The sequence below is a fragment of the Enhydra lutris genome, unplaced genomic scaffold (assembly GCF_002288905.1).
Source record: "Enhydra lutris kenyoni isolate GAN:26980312 unplaced genomic scaffold, ASM228890v2 scaffoldscaffold37, whole genome shotgun sequence".
NCBI lineage: Eukaryota > Metazoa > Chordata > Mammalia > Carnivora > Mustelidae > Enhydra > Enhydra lutris.
The window spans coordinates 26,313,732-26,329,263 of record NW_019154121.1 but is presented as its reverse complement, the minus strand read 5'-3'; the positions used below and the strand labels follow the sequence as shown (position 1 = coordinate 26,329,263).

The 15,532-nt window shown below is 61.9% G+C and overlaps 3 protein-coding genes across 9 annotated transcripts in view; 1 reads left to right on the top strand and 2 right to left on the bottom strand.

The window, feature by feature from the left end:
• LOC111154408 (retinoic acid receptor responder 2) overlaps positions 1-1,556 on the top strand; it is a 3,972-nt gene extending 2,416 nt beyond the window's left edge. For 5 of the 6 annotated variants that reach the window (XM_022513973.1, XM_022513975.1, XM_022513971.1 and 2 more), the window contains 3 exons: positions 592-687; positions 1,115-1,250; positions 1,439-1,556. In XM_022513973.1, coding sequence (XP_022369681.1) covers positions 592-687; positions 1,115-1,234 — 216 coding nt within the window. In that variant the 3' untranslated portion in view covers positions 1,235-1,250; positions 1,439-1,556. The remainder of the gene's footprint in view (positions 1-591; positions 688-1,114; positions 1,251-1,438) is intronic. The other variant, XM_022513976.1, reaches the window with a different exon arrangement.
• Positions 1,557-1,735: 179 nt separating this feature from the next.
• LOC111154407 (leucine rich repeat containing 61) lies at positions 1,736-13,765 on the bottom strand. Of its 2 annotated transcripts, XM_022513970.1 has the most exons (4): positions 13,703-13,765; positions 5,033-5,704; positions 4,435-4,828; positions 1,736-3,213 (listed from the first exon to the last, which is right to left on the bottom strand). In XM_022513970.1, the coding sequence occupies exon 4, from the start codon at positions 3,048-3,050 to the stop codon at positions 2,271-2,273; it is 780 nt and encodes a 259-aa protein (XP_022369678.1). In that variant the 5' UTR covers positions 3,051-3,213; positions 4,435-4,828; positions 5,033-5,704; positions 13,703-13,765; the 3' UTR covers positions 1,736-2,270. The 2 variants fall into 2 exon arrangements, with proteins under 2 accessions (XP_022369678.1, XP_022369677.1); XM_022513969.1 differs by lacking the exons at positions 4,435-4,828; positions 5,033-5,704.
• LOC111154406 (ZBED6 C-terminal like) lies at positions 6,717-13,759 on the bottom strand. Its single transcript, XM_022513968.1, has 2 exons — positions 13,703-13,759; positions 6,717-11,306 (listed from the first exon to the last, which is right to left on the bottom strand). The coding sequence occupies exon 2, from the start codon at positions 11,266-11,268 to the stop codon at positions 8,029-8,031; it is 3,240 nt and encodes a 1,079-aa protein (XP_022369676.1). The 5' UTR covers positions 11,269-11,306; positions 13,703-13,759; the 3' UTR covers positions 6,717-8,028.
• Positions 13,766-15,532: the final 1,767 nt, after the last annotated feature.

The window sequence follows — 15,532 nt, the reverse complement described above, 5'->3', positions numbered from 1 at the left end:
CGGGCTTCGGGTCTATGGTGGAGGAAGCCCAGGGCAGGGGGTTTGGCGGCCCCCGCCCCAGGCCTGGTGAAATCCCCACTCTCGTTGAGGCTTTGGGTAGAGATGGCCCAGCCCAGGCTGACTCCTCACAGGGCTTGACTGTAACTGGCCCCCTTGGGGGCATACCCATGGCTGTGGGCAGTCCCCAGTCCTGCTGTTCCAAGCACTAGCCTGTGACTCAGGGGGGTGCTCTGAGGGCCTGTTCCCGATCCCACTGTTAAGGGATGGACTGGATTGTATCAGTGACTTTCCAGACTTCATGTCAAGATACTTGCGTCCATATCAAGCCTTTTAAGAACACGCAAATAAACGTAACAGAGCTGCAAAGTGGTTCGAGGTGGACGTCAGGCGGGGAGAAGCCATCTGGGGAAGGAGTCCTGCCAGGAGTCCTGTGCCCGGAGCCAGCTGGCCCGCATGACCCCTCACCCCTCTGCTCTAGGACCCACCAGGGGAGCCAGTCCCCATTGCAGGCAGCCCCCAGCTTCCACCCTGGTGGGGCGACACCCCTGCCCTGACCCCTTTCCTCTCCCGACCCCATGTTCCCCTCCCCAGAGGAAGCGGAAATGCCTGGCCTGCATCAAACTGAACTCTGCAGATAAAGTCCTCGGCCGGATGGTCCACTGCCCCATACACACGCAGGCTCTCCGGGTAAGAGTGGGCAGGGGAGGTGGGGAGGCTGGGGAAGAGGCTGGGAAGATGGAGAAGCTGGTCCTGTGGGAGAGGTCAGAGCCCAAAGCATAGACTGAGGTGCACAGAGGGCGAGGAGGGTGGGAGGGGTGAGGAGGGGCAAGGGGGTATGCGGAGAGAGGAGATGAGGGGTGAGAAGAGGTGAGGAGGGACGAGGACGAGGACGGGTGAGGAGGGGTGAGGAAGCTGGGAGGGGCAAGGAGGGTGGGAGGGGTGAGGAGGGGTGAGGAGGGGCAAGGAGGGGCTCTGGGCCTGGCCCCGCTATTCCCCAAGGAATGTGGAGGTGGGTGCCACAGAAGACGCAAGCACCGTCCCCAGGGGTACTCTCCACGGGGACACCCTCCCCGGAACCCGCTGGCGCCCGGGCCTGAGCAGCTGCCACTGCCAGCAGGAGCCCGAGGAGCACCAGGAGGCTCAGTGCGGCAGGGTGGAGCGCGCGGGCGAGGACCCCCACAGCTACTACTTCCCAGGACAGTTTGCCTTCTTCAAGGCCCTGCCCCCGAGCTGAGGCCCGACAGTAGATGGTAGGTGCCCAGGACGGGCGACAGAACTGAGCTGGGACAGCGATTGCGTGTTGGGGCTGGAGACTGGGCTGGTGTGGGGCTGAGGGCAGCGGTGGGGGACGGACTCGGAGCCTGGGAAAAGAGCTTGGACTGACCCAAACAGCCTCCCTCACACCCAAAAACTTGGGTTTCTTTCTCTTTCCCTATAGAATTCTGTCCTGCTTCCCGGACAGCTGCAGGAGCTGGCCAGTGCAACACCGACCTGCTGTCCCCGAGCCCAGGGAGTACGAGCCCAGTATCCCCGAGCCAATAAACTGCTCTCCCAGACTCGTTCTGTCCTCTCGCATGCCCCCTTCCCCTGAGCTCGGCTGCAGGAGTAAGGTCTCGCAGGAGCAGCAGAGCCGGGGGAGCAGGAGAGACCAGGGGCCGCAGAGACCTCGTCTTGCCTTCGGGTGCTCGCGCTCAGGAAAGCAAAGCTCACCCACAGAAAATGACAGGCAGTGATGCTTATTAGAACAGAGAGATTTAATAGGGATCCACGTGGGTAAGAACAGGCAGCGAGGGCTCCAGGGTGACACAGGATGAGCCACTATAGCAGGGGGTCACCGGGACAGGCAATGTGGGAAGGTGGGCGAACGCCACCTTTGGGGCTCTGCCACTTCCTCTCCCAGGACCCGCTGGGCCAGCATGCACCCCCTCTCTGCCTTTCTCACATCTAGCTTTAGGAGGAAGCAACTCTCTCCCACTGAGCCTCTGGCCAGGGGTGGCTGCGGCTGTAGACCGTCTCCTCCAGAGGCCTCCTCCCCAGGCTCACGGTGGAGGTGGTGGGACGGCCTCATGCTGGGCGTGCCCCTTGAACAGGGCCCTTACCCCTGCTAGAGGCCACGGGGGAGGTTGTGGAATCTTCCTGAAGGAGGAGAAGCCCGGGGGGGGGGGGGGCTGCTCTTAGGAAGACGGGGAAACAAAGAGCCGGCGCTGCAGGGGGGCAGAGGCGGGCAGCCAGGCCACAGTGGGCCCAGCTGCCACAGACCGCAGACACACTCAAAACACGAAGGACGAGGTGGTGCTGGCAGGGCTGAGCGCCCGTTCGGCCTGGGCCAAGCTGTCTCGGGCCTGGCGGTCCAGGTCGTGGCACTCCTGCAGGGTGTGCTGGAACTGACGGCAGGCCTCCTCCAGGATGGAGCTGCTCCGGGGGGGCCAAGACTCCCAGTAGCCTGGCTCCACCCAGGGCTGGGCCTCGGTGGCCCTGGGGCCGGGGCTGGGGCTGGGGCGCAGGGAGCTATCCAGGTCCCGGCACAGCTGGTAGAACTCGCTGCCCCGGCCGGTCACACGCTCACCGTCGATGACCTTGAGGCCAGGGAGCAGCTCTCGGACGGCCGTCCGGTACGAGGGGCTGCTGCACAGTGGGTTGCTAAGCCGGGCCAGGGGGTCCCGAAGCCGCAGGTACTCGAGGCCCCGCAGGCCGGCCAGACACTGCAGCTGGCCGGGGGTGGCCAGCAGGTTGCCCGCGGCGTTGAGGCTCTGCAGGTTCTCGCAGGCGGCCAGCGGCTCCAGCGCCGTCAGCCGGTTGTCGGCCACGTTGAGCACCAGCAGCTGGCGCAAGGAGGCCAGCGGGCCCAGCTGCGTGAGCGCATTGCCCGACAGGTCCAGCCACTCGAGCCCCAGGCACTCCCCCAGGCAGCCCAGGTCCGCCAGCCCCAGGCCCCGAAGCTTCAGCAGCAGGATGGACTCCAGCGCGAACTCACCCGAGCGAGACTTGAGCAGCTGGGGTGTGACGCGCACCCCGTCGGACTCTGCCGGCTTCTCACCCTGCGACTCCATCGGATGAAGTCAGTTGCGGGGAGGCCCCGGTGGTTCTGACACAGGGATGCGGATGCCACGGGGGATCGGCTGACGGCTCGCCCTGAAAAAGGCACCATCCACTCCGCCTGGGCCAGCGCCGGAGGCCCGCTTCCGACAGCCCTGCTTGAGGGCCAGCGGGGTCCTGCGGGGAGATAATCACACCATAAGCCGGCCTCCCCTGAGCCCCTCCGGAGCCCGCGGACGCGGACAGCACGAGTGGCCGGCCCGGCCAGGCCTGCCTGAGGACACAGAGCCCTCCGAGGGAGGGGGGCCCCAGACAGGATCCAGCGGTTATGGCCACACTGGATGGCATTCCAGGGGCCATGGGACTAATTCTTCCCATTTTCTGTATCCGCACGGGGAGGCAAAATCTCTACGTTTTCCTTTTTCAGTACCTGCTCATGATCTCTCCTTATCAATTGTAAGGTGTTTCTTTTTAACCATTTCAATGAATTCCTGAAGAGCTAACAGGTCACCACCATCAACAACCTCTTCTGTTTCCCTCCACATGCAGACGCAAAAGACAGCACACTGGGCCTCACTTGTTCTCTCAAAAATGTTCTCCACTCAATGTTTTTTTTTAACATGAGCGATGAATTCAAAATGGTTTCCAGATTGTGTGAGCCAACTTGTAACCTCTGCTTGAGATCGAGGGGCCTGGAGGCTCAGCTCTCTGCCCAAGGTGGGGAGACTGAAGTCAAGGAGGGAGGGAAGGGCCAGCAAAGGCCCCCAGAGGAGGGGGCAGCACAGGCAGTCCCGAGGCCGCCGCTGCCCACCCTCAACCCCAGCGCCTGCCACAGCAGCTCTTGCTCTGGTGCCAACAGAAGGGCGACAGTCCCTGCGTGCCAGGCAGCACAGCTAGGGTTACCAGAGAAGGCAAGCAGGGCCCAAGGCCAGGCAAAGAAGCCATGCGTGCTGAAGGGAAGGACCTGGCTAGCGCCTAGGTTCCAGAAAGGCAGGGGAGGGAGGGCCCTTCCAGGCACCAGTGGCTGTGGGGCGGCATGAAGCCAGGTGCTAGCGCGAGGCCGGAGGCCTGGGGGAAAGACGGCAGCAACGCCGCCCACAGAAGGGTCAAGGTTTCAGCAGAGAGGAAAACAAGAAGTTACCTCTGCGCCAAGTGGCAGCCTCCCAGCCCTGCCGACTCTGGCCAGGCCTGGGCCGGGCAGGGTGACGCAAAGAACCATGGGGCTGTCCACTCCTGCTGTTTATAAAACCTGGGCTCCAGGGTATCAGAGTCCCAAGCCTGCGTTTATGTAATCCACACCACTTTTTACTTCCTTCTCCAAGGAATCCACGCCCAGAGTTCCTCCCCCTCCCTCGGCCCCCTCCCCCATCTCTGAGAAGGGGGTCCCCATGTCCTAACCTAGCTCCCCTCTAGTCTGCAACACCCCTTCATTTCTTTCCGAAAGCGATGCGAGACATCCACTAAGAAGTCTGGGTCGCTGTGTTTGAACGGGACCTGCTGGGGCTTGGAAGCAGCGAGCGGGGGTTGAAGCTGCTGCCCGCGGTGGGTGGGGGGGGGCAAAGCGGGCACCGGGCACCGGAAGCTGCAAATGCACAGAGACACACGGACCGCACCGAAGGTAGTGAGCGCTGCAGAGGGGCGCTCTCCGGAGTCCAGGGACCCAGTCACGTTACTGGATGCGTGTGGGACACACAGGACAGGCAGGGGGGCAAGACGATGTCCAGCTGAGGTGACCGTGGGCATCGGGCCGAGGAGGCGCCTGGAGCTGTCAGCTGAAGGGATTCAGCGTCACCTGCAGAGGCGCCCAGCGAGAGTGGGTGACGCACTGGGCCAGCCTCTTCGGGGAACACAGATCTCTTTAAGTGTTTGCACGCCTCTCTCCAGGGCGATGCAGAGCCTCCCCAGCCACACGCTATTTTCGGGGCGAAAGTGGTCAGGAGGCCCTGGAGTCCCATGAAAAGGAGCAGCCATGAGCCAGCATCGAGAGGACACCAACCTTTATGAGGCTGAAAGGAGGGATTCGACGAGCAGCCAGAGGGAGGCGGGCGAGGACACAGCGAGGGGCAGTGTGAAAATGCCCACTGGAGCGGGACAAGATCGCTGGGTGGAACAGCACCGGGCCGTGGCAAGCCCACAGCCCGCGCATGACGGTCAGGGAGCGCTGCCCTGAGGAACCGGCTCAGGGACCTCAGGGACCGTTTGGGTGGAGGTGGCCACGTGCGGGAAAGGGCAAGGGGACCAGAACGGGGGAGGGGGACTGTGTGTGCGCCCCACATTACAATTGGGAGGAACGCTTTTTGCAACAGAGGAAACAGAGGAGCCAAGAGCACATTCGCTGGGAATCGGGCCTTCCCCGCCCCACAGCCCTGCCTGGCCGGGTGCAGCCCTCCCGCCCGGGCGCTCGCTGGGGACAGCACTGCAGTCACCGAGGTGAAACATGGATGCTCCAACCGATGGACCTCCGCTCCGCCCCGCTCCCACCTTACCCGCCACCTGCACACCTCAAGGAGGCAGGTGTGGGCGCGACCGAGCACCCAGCCACGCGCACACCCAGCTCACAGCGGGCCGGCAGCACAGGGCAGGCCCCGCCGGGTGGACGGCTCCTCCACACTCGGCTTCTTCTGTGCTCCTCTCGAGAGAACCGGAGTCCTTCTGCCCTGGTCCCGCCCTGGAAAGGAGTGCACAGAAGCTCCTGGTCCCACGTGTGCCTGCCAGCAGGGCTTGGTCACGTGGACGAGACTATGACGGAGGCACAGCCGACGCTCGGCTTTCCTTGGGACGCGTCTTCCCTTGTTCAGGGCTGCCTTCGCGGAGTCTCAGTTCACCTCCCTAGGGAGTGGGCCGGAAAACGATGTCCACGAGCCGGGGCGGGCCGGGGCTGTGTCTCGGGGAGAGGTGGCCCACGCGGAGCAGCCTCAAGTGCTCCGTCACCGGCTGTTGCGGGGACCCTGGAGAGCCTCCCTCTGGCCGTGCCCCTCCCCCACGCACAGCGCAGATCAGGGCCCCCACCTCCTCGGCCGCTCGAAGGCGGGTATGTCTTGGTTGCGCGGGTTATCCTGTGCTTCTAGAATGCTCGGCAGTACCCGTCTGCCACCCACAAGAAGACAGCAGCAAGGCCACCAACAAGCCATGACACTCAAATGTCTCCATTGACGAATGTCCCCTGGGACAAAACTGCATCCCCCCACCCTCACCCCAAGAGCTACTGCTTGGGCCCAGCCAGCTTCTCGGGCACCCTCTTCCACTCCCCCTACTCCTGGGTGCTGCCAAGCTGCCGCCCAGCCCTCCTCACCAGCCAACACTGCAAAGCCGGCTCGGGGACACCACAGCAGGAAGAGCTCAGGGGACCAGGAGCAACACGCCCCCCCCCCGCCGGGATTTTAGGGCCCCTCACATTCCTGCCCCCCACCCCGCCTACTGAGTCAGAATGAGAGAGAGAGGTACGGGACGCCGTGTGTCTGAGAGCCACGGGGAGAACCCAAGGCCCCACTCTGATCTCACCACCAGCCGCACTTGACAGAGTTGGGGATGCGAAGAGGTGCACCATAGCCCCGGCCCCTGCCCCAGACGAGCCTCACCTCCTGCCCAGGGGGGTCTGGAACAGCTCTGGGAGGTGGGGGCAGAGGCCAGACTTTAAATCACGCTACTCCGACCATTAAATATGATCTTACAAAGCTTTATTTAAGAAACAAAATGCAGTAATTATGAAATCACAACACAGTCAACAGGACAGAGGATATGATCCCAAGATTAAAAAATGAAGTATGTCCAGTTATTAGTAAGCCTGTCCGAGTGAAAGGATCCTGGTTAATTTTTCCTGCTCGCTTCCTTACATCCTCGGTGACTTCCGAATGTCCTATTGTGAATTACTCGTAGAGACGCAGGACTGCCGACCCTTCCAAGGGAGGCGAGGGGACAGGCGTCGTGGCCTGGCCCCCACATCCAGGGCCCAAGAGCAAGTTGGGCCTCAAGGGCCTTGCCCCACCTCTGCCTACCGACCTTCCCTCTGACTGCCACCCTGCCGGCGCCCGAGCACCTAAGGAGAGCCTGGCTTGCGTCGTGTGCGGGGTGACAGACCTGCCCTGATCCTCCAGCCTCTCCCTTTCCGTCTCTCCACATTTGACCCCACCGGCTCCGACCCTGCCCTGCAAGCCCCCTGGGCTGTCTGGCTCCGGTGGGTCTCATACGCATCTCTCCTTGCTTCCAGGCGGGGGATTTGCACTTGGCAAGTGACCGGGAAGACAGGGAGGTGTGGGTGCTGCGGGTGGCGGCAGGGGATAAACGAAGCTACTGAGAGCCTGGACAGCCGTGGAGCTCTTCCTGAGACCGCTTTCACTGTAGAAAGGAAGAAACCCCAGGGCCTCCAGCAGTCTGGAAACCAACCACGGTTCCATCAGCTGTCCTGGCTGGACAGTCCCATCGGCGGGGGTGCTCTGGCCACCGTGGGATCCACGAGGAAGTACCGACCCCAGGAAGACCGGTGTGCGCGTGTGTGCATAAGCTTCCCTCAACACGGCTGCTCTAGCGCACGCTTCTTCTCCAGCGCAAGCCAACTGCGGAAAAGGCTGCCTAGCTTACCGGGCCTTGCTGGCTGAGATTTCCCACCTGCCAGCACCCAGGCCTCTTCTAGACCCTGGTCGCTGTTTGAGAAGGCAGGGCCCTTAAGGGCATGTCACGTACAGAGACAAGCTGCACGGGCCCTCACTGCCCACACACGTGGCAAAGAGCACTGAGGCTTAGAGCGCAGGACGATTTACAGTCACCTCCTGACAGACGTGACCTCTCCTACGCCCAAACTCCTGGAAACACATTAAGCGATGGCTAGACGGAAAACAACATCTCCCTGGAGGCAAAAGGCAACCTGTCAAGAACTGACAAACTCCCCACTCCTTCCAGCGGCTTTAGGACTCCAGACACCCCCGTCCAACAGGCTGGAGTGCTCGGTCTGCTCTCCCCTCCGAGCCCGGGCAGAGCTCTCCCGCACGCAGACTTTCAGACAGTCAGGCAGAGGTCGGCCTCACTGGCCTGTTCCCCCTCGGCCAGGTCTTCCTGGGGGAAGAGGAGGGGAGGGGCGGTGTAGTTGGGGAAATTCTCCAGGTTGGTCTTCAGGAAGAGGAGACGCTCGATGGTCCCCACGGGGAGAGGGGTGTTGTGCTGCACCAGAGCAGGGCTGCCCAGGGAGGCACAGACACTTCCAGAGAAGGCCCCTGTTGGGGGACAGGACAGATAGACAGTCGCCAGTCTTGCCAGGGCCGGCCAGACCTCCTGCCTCTTCTCCCAGTAGACCAGCGGGTCCTCCTGGGCACCGATCGTCTCATTCTCACGCAGGTACTTCTTGACGATGATGCTGGCCAGGTGGCTCTTGGTGGCGAGGGAGGCACCACTTCTCTCAGACGCCAGCAGCCCCACACTCTCCAGCTGCTCCAGCAAGCTCCTCTCCCTCGGGCCCAGCAGCAGAGACCCAGAGCCGCTTCTCTGCACGGGCTCTTTCCGGCCCCTCCCCTCGGCCCCAAGGCTTCTGGCTCCCCCACCGCTCAGCATAGCGCCTGCACGCGTGGTCTGGGGGCCGTGCGGAGAGGGCGAGGGAGGCAAGGGGTGTTCAGACGCCATAATCTCCTTCACCTTGTACACGAGAACTTGCTTCCAGTGGTCAATGTCGGCCCCTGTGGGCAGGATGGCCTCGATCCGGCCCTTGAAGCGGGGGTCGAGCAGGGTTGCCAGCACGAACTCCTCGCGGTGGAAGAGCTCGTTGAGCTGCCGGTCTGTGGTGAGCTGCAGGGCCAGGCCCTTGGCCAGCCGCACGGCGGCCCCCACTTCCACGCCGCCCTGCTCCTCGAAGTGCTGGGGCACCTGCTCCACAAAGATGTGTAGGAAGCGGAGCTGCGGCAGCACCTGGCTCAGAGAAGCCCGGGCCGCGCTCGCCTCCCGGACTGCCACCTGGAAGGGCCGCAGAAGCGTGACCAGACTGTCCGTCAGGCTCCAGAACACGGCCGACAGGGCCGAGCCGGCCTTGCCCAGCTGGTGCTCCTCCTCGTACTCCTGCAGCGGCCGCTGCTGCCCCACCAGCCACTCCATCAGGCGGAAGGCGGACACCCAGTGGTCTGAGAGCTCCCAAAAGGGCTGCTGGGCCGGGAGGCCGCACCGCCGCTGCAGCTGTGTCAGCAGCTGCCTGGCCCTGGCGGAGCCGTGGAAGTGACTGCAGATGGCCCTGACCGTCCCCAGGATGATCTGGACGCTTTGATGGTGACACAGGAAGTCTGTCACCAGGGAGTCGAGGCAGTGGGCAAAGCAGGGGAGGTGGGTGTAGCCCTCCGTCCTCACGGCCTGCTCCAGGCTGAGGCGGCTGCCCGACACCAGGAAGCCCGGCTGCAGGCAGGTGCGGCGGAGCCACAGGCTGACCTGCTCCCGCAGCGCCCGCTGCCTCTCCTCCACGGTGCTCTCCTGGGACAGGCCTCGAACCCAGAGCACGGCTTGCCTCCTACGGCTCTCCGGCGCCCCCTGCCGGCTGCCCGGCCGTATTGCCCCCCAGTGGGCAGTGACGGCCACGTAGTCCACAGCGGAGTCCCGGGCAGCCGCGGACACGGTGAGGTGGGCGCAGCCGCCCTCGGCCCGCCGCATCTCCCGACACACCTGCTCCACCACGGCCGCGTGCAGCAGAGGCAGCGCGGTATTGGAGAAGAAGGCTGGAGGCGGCACGTGGTAGCAAGGGTCCACCTGGGCCATAAACCTTCTGAAAGGCGGGGACGAAACAAAGGAGAGCGGCAAGGCCAGGCTACAGAGCAGCTCTGCGATGCTATGGTTCCAGGCCTGGGCTCGGGGCGGGCTGGGGGCGCAGGGGTCACCCTGGCCCTCCGTGACCACTAGCGGGAGAGCAACAGGTTCATCTTTGGTAGAAGCAGGCAAGAGGGGCGGAGCCAGGAACAGTGGCTCAGGCCTGCCCGGGGCCAGCTGCTGGCCACTGTCTCCCGAAGTGGAGGCACCGGGGCCGTGTCCTGCTGACGGGAGCCCTTCGGCGCTGGCGGGCAGGCCCTTGTGCTTTTTCTCCTCGGTCCCTTCCCCCTCCTCCCCTGGGCTGGCTGCGGCTGGCCTCCTCGCTCTCTCCAGCCCGTGCTTACCCACCAAGTGACGGAGCAGGCCTGAGGTTTGGAAACGGCCCTTCCATCTGCCCTGTGGGACGCTAGCATGACAGCGAGGGCAGGTGACGTGGCAGACGTTCTTGCAGTCAGCAGTGAACAGCCGTCTGATGTCGGACGCCGGCTTCTGCCCCGCCGTGTCCAGGCGGCCGGGGGAATGCCTAGGGAAAGCCCAACCCTTGGTCTCTGCCTTCAGAATTCTGACCAGCTTCTTTAGGCACGGCGGCTTCTGGAGGCTCTCCAGGGACGACGGCTCCCCGACAGCAGCGAGCAAATGCCTCTTCTTCCACCTCCTGAGGCGGCGCACCTCCCTGGCCAGATGGGCTATGAGGAAGTCAGCCTGCTTCACCTTCTCGCTCTCACGGGGCTGGCCCACCTCGGACCTGTCCAGACCGGCCGCCTGGACCGGCGCTGCGGCTGCAGGGGACTGGCCTGGGCTGAGCGCTGGGTCTCTCGACTTCTTTAGTGTGGGCTCCCCGTCCTCTCTCTGTCCACGCGTCTTCTGTTTGGACGCCTTCTCGGGCTGTCCAGGGGGCTCCTGCCCAAGCACAGATTTGAGGTTACAGAGGCCAGAGTCTCCCTTTGGCTTATTCCACTCAGGGCCGACCAGGCACTTCACGTGGGAGGCCGCGGCGTGAAGATCGGGGCTCCCCTGGGAGGATTTTCTCTTCTCGCTGTAGACATGGAGGCCCGGGGTGACTTTTTCCTGCTCTCCCAGGAACACTTGGTCAGGTGACGGGACCGACGAGGAACTGGGGAGGGGATGAGGTCTCTTCCTCTGTAGAGGCGGATCCCGTCCACTCCCTTTCGGGGAGACAGAGGACCCAGTTTTCCTGTGGCCACTGCCAGCCCTCTCTTCTGTATCTACAAACTCTAGCTTAACCTCCGTCTCCAGCAGGCGCCCCACAGCACCCCAGCCAAGTCCATGAGCGGTATTGGTAGCTCTGGTGTGAAACTTGGAGCCAGGAGAAGTCAGGGGAGCAGCCGGGCTGCTGGGTCCAGTCACGGAGGAGTCGGCACAGAGAGGCGGCTCCTGGCCCCCTGAGCCTGAACGTGTATGTCTCTTGTGGGGCTTCCTGGGTTTTCCTACTGGCAACATGCTTGGGAACTTGGGGGAAATGAGGAGATGGGTCCAGGCTGCAAAGCAAGATGAAGACAACAGCTCTCAGTTGCCCCGCTCAGCTTTGGGGACCATGAGGGGGAAGGCAAGGCTGGAGGGGAGAGGAGCGAGCAGAGGATGCAGGCGTAGGGAGATCCTGGGAAACCTGTCCCAGGACAAAACTCTCAAGCCGTAACACCCTTGGTGAAGGCTGGCATTCGCTCCTGCAGACCGGACAGAGCGGCCCAGACAGAAATCCCCACAGCTCTCTGGACCTCAGAGGGCTCGACGTCTTTGCGGGCCACGCTAACTGAGGTTTCTCTCTTTCCTTTCCATGTCTACGGAGAACCTGGCACACTTGGCCGGTTTCTTTTGTTGCGGATACACCAGAAGACAAGCAAAGCCCCTGTGTGCGCGTGGCCTCCAGGCTGGCTGGCAAGACAGACGTGAAGAGCCGAGCTGACATCGTGGAAAGCTCGAGCTGCCAAGCAGTGTGAAGGAGCGCCACCTGCGGCTGTGAGACCCCAAGGAGGGGACTGACCTTGCCAAGACATGGGGCAGGTTTCCCTGGAAGAGGAGCAGGCGCCAGGTGCTATAAGCTCAGGCCAAGGGAGTAGAGCTTAGGTCTCTTGAGTCCCGTGCCCCTGGGCTGTACCTGTCACCCAGCAGGGCAGCAGAAACAGGTCATGATGCTAGATGCTAGGCAGTGACGCAGCCAGTGGCCTCGCTAGATCTTTTGAAATTCTTTTTCTAAAAGTCCGTCTGCACCAGGAAACACGGGACAGGAGCACAGAACAGGACAGCCCCTAATGCCAGCGACTCACGTCCCCAGGGTCCTGTCACGCCCCTCTCCCTGTCCCAGAGAGACTCCTGCAGGGTTACTCACACTTCCTCACCTCCCACGCCCCTCGAAGCCTGCTCGTCTGGCTCTGGCCTTCGCCGCTCCCTGATGCTGCCCTGACAAGGCCACCAGCCTCCTCCAATGGACTCCCCTGCCCGCAATGGGGTGCTGGGCCATGTCTTCCGTTTGGAACCCCATCATCCTGTGGCCCTGGGGCACCTCATGTCCTTGGTTTTCCTCTCACCTGCAAATTCTTTGCAGTCTCTGGGCTGGTCCCTCTTTCTCCTGCCTGTTCCTTCCTGCTGTTGCCCAGGCTCCCTGCCCCATTTCTCATCCTGCACACCCTCCCAGACTAGGGCTACGTTCACACCCTGACATGAGCCTGTGTCTGATTCAGAGCCTTCTCTTCAGCTTCCCCTCTCCCACCTGCTCTTCCTGCGGTCACCACAATCGTGTCGACGGGACAGCTGTTTGCCCAGATGCTCCGACCCCAAGCCGAGGCATAATCCTGAACTCCCTTCCCTTGCTCGTTCTCCTCGAGATTAGGTCACTTGCAGGTTCTGGCCCGACAGGAAAGGGACACAAAGAAGTCAGGAGAGAAGTACGTGGAAAGGGAAGGAAAGGAAAGGAAAAGCCCTGTGCTAGAATGCCTTTCTCTGGACAAAGGGAGACTCCACGGAAGGTAACCTAACAGCCCCACCACACACGTCCGAAAGCAAGTGGGACTCGTCTCTTCCCACCAGAATGACATACAGACTCAACCAGAAAATTCAGAACCAGTATGTTCTGACACTGAGTGATGTTAAACATTAAGAAGAATCACCAGGGAGGGCAGGCCTGCCTTTGTAGGCGACAAGCCCACTGAAGCAGCGCCAGGAAGATTCTGCCCGTGGAGGAGGGTGGGCAACATGATGCTCACACTGAGCTCCCGTCTCCGAAGGACCAGAGGCATCACCTCGGAACGGACGAGGTCTCCATTGAAGCGGGAGACACCATCCCAGCCCCACACATGCCCTGAGATGTCAGAACTGGAGTGGCCTGACCTCAGCTCTGATTTTAGGATAAAAGAATTGGAAAGCCAGAGTGGGAGTGTGACGGTCCATGGCAGAGCAGAAGAGCAGAGCTGGCTACAGGCCTCCAGAAGCAGTGTGTAGGCGATATCCCCACGGAGAACGCAGAGCAGGCTGGGGAAACTGGGCCTGCGCCAGACCTGCCTCACTGTCGACAGCCAAGGAAAGGGACAAACCTGTGTGTTAGGGCCGCAGCTGGGGCCACGCCAATCCTGTTCTGTTCTCCAATTAGCCTTGTCCCACCAGCACGCCTGTTTTCTGCAAATACTCCTGATTCACTTGACTGTTGAACAAGAATTCATCGGAGGCCCACCCACAGCCAGGACTGTGCCCTAAAGACACAGTACAGGAGAGGAAGCGCCCCACTGGCGCTCAGGACAAGACAACAACTTGAAGTGGGCCCATGCCGCCAGAGCAAGGCAAGTGGTGGTGGTGCTATGGAGGCCAGGCCTCGGGCTGACCTACACATAAACCGAATCTACGACATTGGACTTCAGATTCTGTCTTGTGAGGGACCACTTACCCGAGGCTACGCTCCAGGAGCCCCAACTCCTGATGGACTCCCTGGGTCGAGGTGGGGTCTTGTGCAGTCACCGGCAGCCACAGTCCGACCACCACTCTCCCTTCCACGGAGGCACATAGGATGATGACTAAGAGGCAGGTGCCGTGGGGAGCCTCCACGTGAACCTAAGATGTAAAATTTGGTAAGAAAATCACTCCCAAACCCCAGTAGTTTATCAGTAAGAAGTTCCTGGTGACATTTCTCACCATAGAGGACAAATGCACATCGGAGGGCAACTATAAGATGGAGACCCCTGGGGTACCCAGCAGGCAGCAGGCAGGAGGGCTGCCGTGGGGTCCCGGGAGGTGGGGGGGAGGAGGATGGGAGCAGGTGACAGCAGCAGGATGGGGGGCAGCAGGGACAGTCTGGAGAGCTAGTCAGGAGGCAGACTATGCATGAGTTCCGAGGTGAAGGAGAACCAGGGGATAGAGAGGGACTCTCTCGTGATCCCATTTACTAACGCAGTTTACTTTTGAATATACCAATGTGAGGTTCTTCTGGAACAAGCCTTTGCAAGTACATGTGCCAGATAAAGGTCAGGGATGTAGGGCACGGGTGGTGAGTGGGTTTATCTTTGGAGACAAGAAAAAATCTAGTTTTTTGGAGAGCAAAGAAGGCAGGCAGGCTGTAGCACCAGGAAAGCCCTCGAGTGCGGGTTGGGGGAGAAGTGAGGCAGTCCCTGCTCTGGAGCCTATAGATTTCCAAGGGGAAGCCATCCATGTCCGGAGGCAGCAACGTGCTGGCTGAGCCCGAGAGCGGAGGTGTCCCCGCACTTACATGTGTGGGGGCTGCACGGACTAGCACTCTTAGCATCCCCCTTCCCATGTGCACGCCCACATGGAAAGGAGTCACTTCTCTATTGCTCTCATGCCTGCCTCACCACAGAGCCTTGAGGGGAGCTCTGTCCACCCAGGGCATCCCACACCTTTCTCTGAGTTTTCACCGCCCAGCCGAATCGGCAGGCCCCCTCCTGTCTCAGCTCCTACACTGTCTACCCATCCCAGACCCCACATTGCAAAGGGCTTGCTGGGCCCTCCAGTCCCGGCTTCTCATGCCCTCACCCGCTCAACTGTGCAGAGAGGAAAGGTGGTGAGGAGAAGAATGGGAGGACAGGCACATGTGAAAGGAAAAGAGTAGAGAAAACCACTATGTATTTTGGGGGTCTGACTCACATGCAAACCCTATGTGACCTGTCTTTAGTAATAACGGTGCATCACTGGAATTCAGATTATGCAAAAGTGACATAACATGAGGCCCGTCTTAAAGCATACACCAGGAGAACCCTTCGCTCTTTTCCGTGAGGCTGCTTTATAACCGAGCGAGAGCGTGAGGTCGGCGGCTGGTGTGCGTGGGCTGAAATCCTGGCTGCCACCCAACAGCTCTGAGCCGGGACTAGCGCGCCTCGGCTTTTCCAGCCACACCTCAGGGACAAGAGCACCCACCTCCCAGGCTTGTTAGGGGAGCCCAAACACGTAATCGAGTGTTCCGCGGCTGTCCTGGGCACAGAGCGGTGCTGGACACGAACCACTGGCCAGTACGGGCTGCCTCACCGGGCGTGTTTTAGGCGCAGGGCATTGGGCACTGGCAAGCAGCTGGCCAGGGAGAGACACAGCCGGGCCGTTCCAGGCGCGGGGCGGGGCAGAGCAGGCCTGGGCGCCCCGGTCCGTGAAGTGGCACCGAAACGCGCCCTCCCCGGCTTACCTAGGCCCGCTGAGACCAGGCACGCGAAGCCAGGTGCGGCTCCCGCTGCAGCCGACCGCCCCACTGCGGCCGGCAGTGACCGGCCGCCAC

What these genes read in the sequence shown, in the direction of transcription:
- LOC111154407 (XM_022513970.1), bottom strand. Translation starts at nt 3,050, where the DNA reads ATGGAGTCGCAGGGTGAGAAGCCGGCAGAGTCCGACGGGGTGCGCGTC.
- LOC111154406 (XM_022513968.1), bottom strand. Translation starts at nt 11,268, where the DNA reads ATGTTGCCAGTAGGAAAACCCAGGAAGCCCCACAAGAGACATACACGT.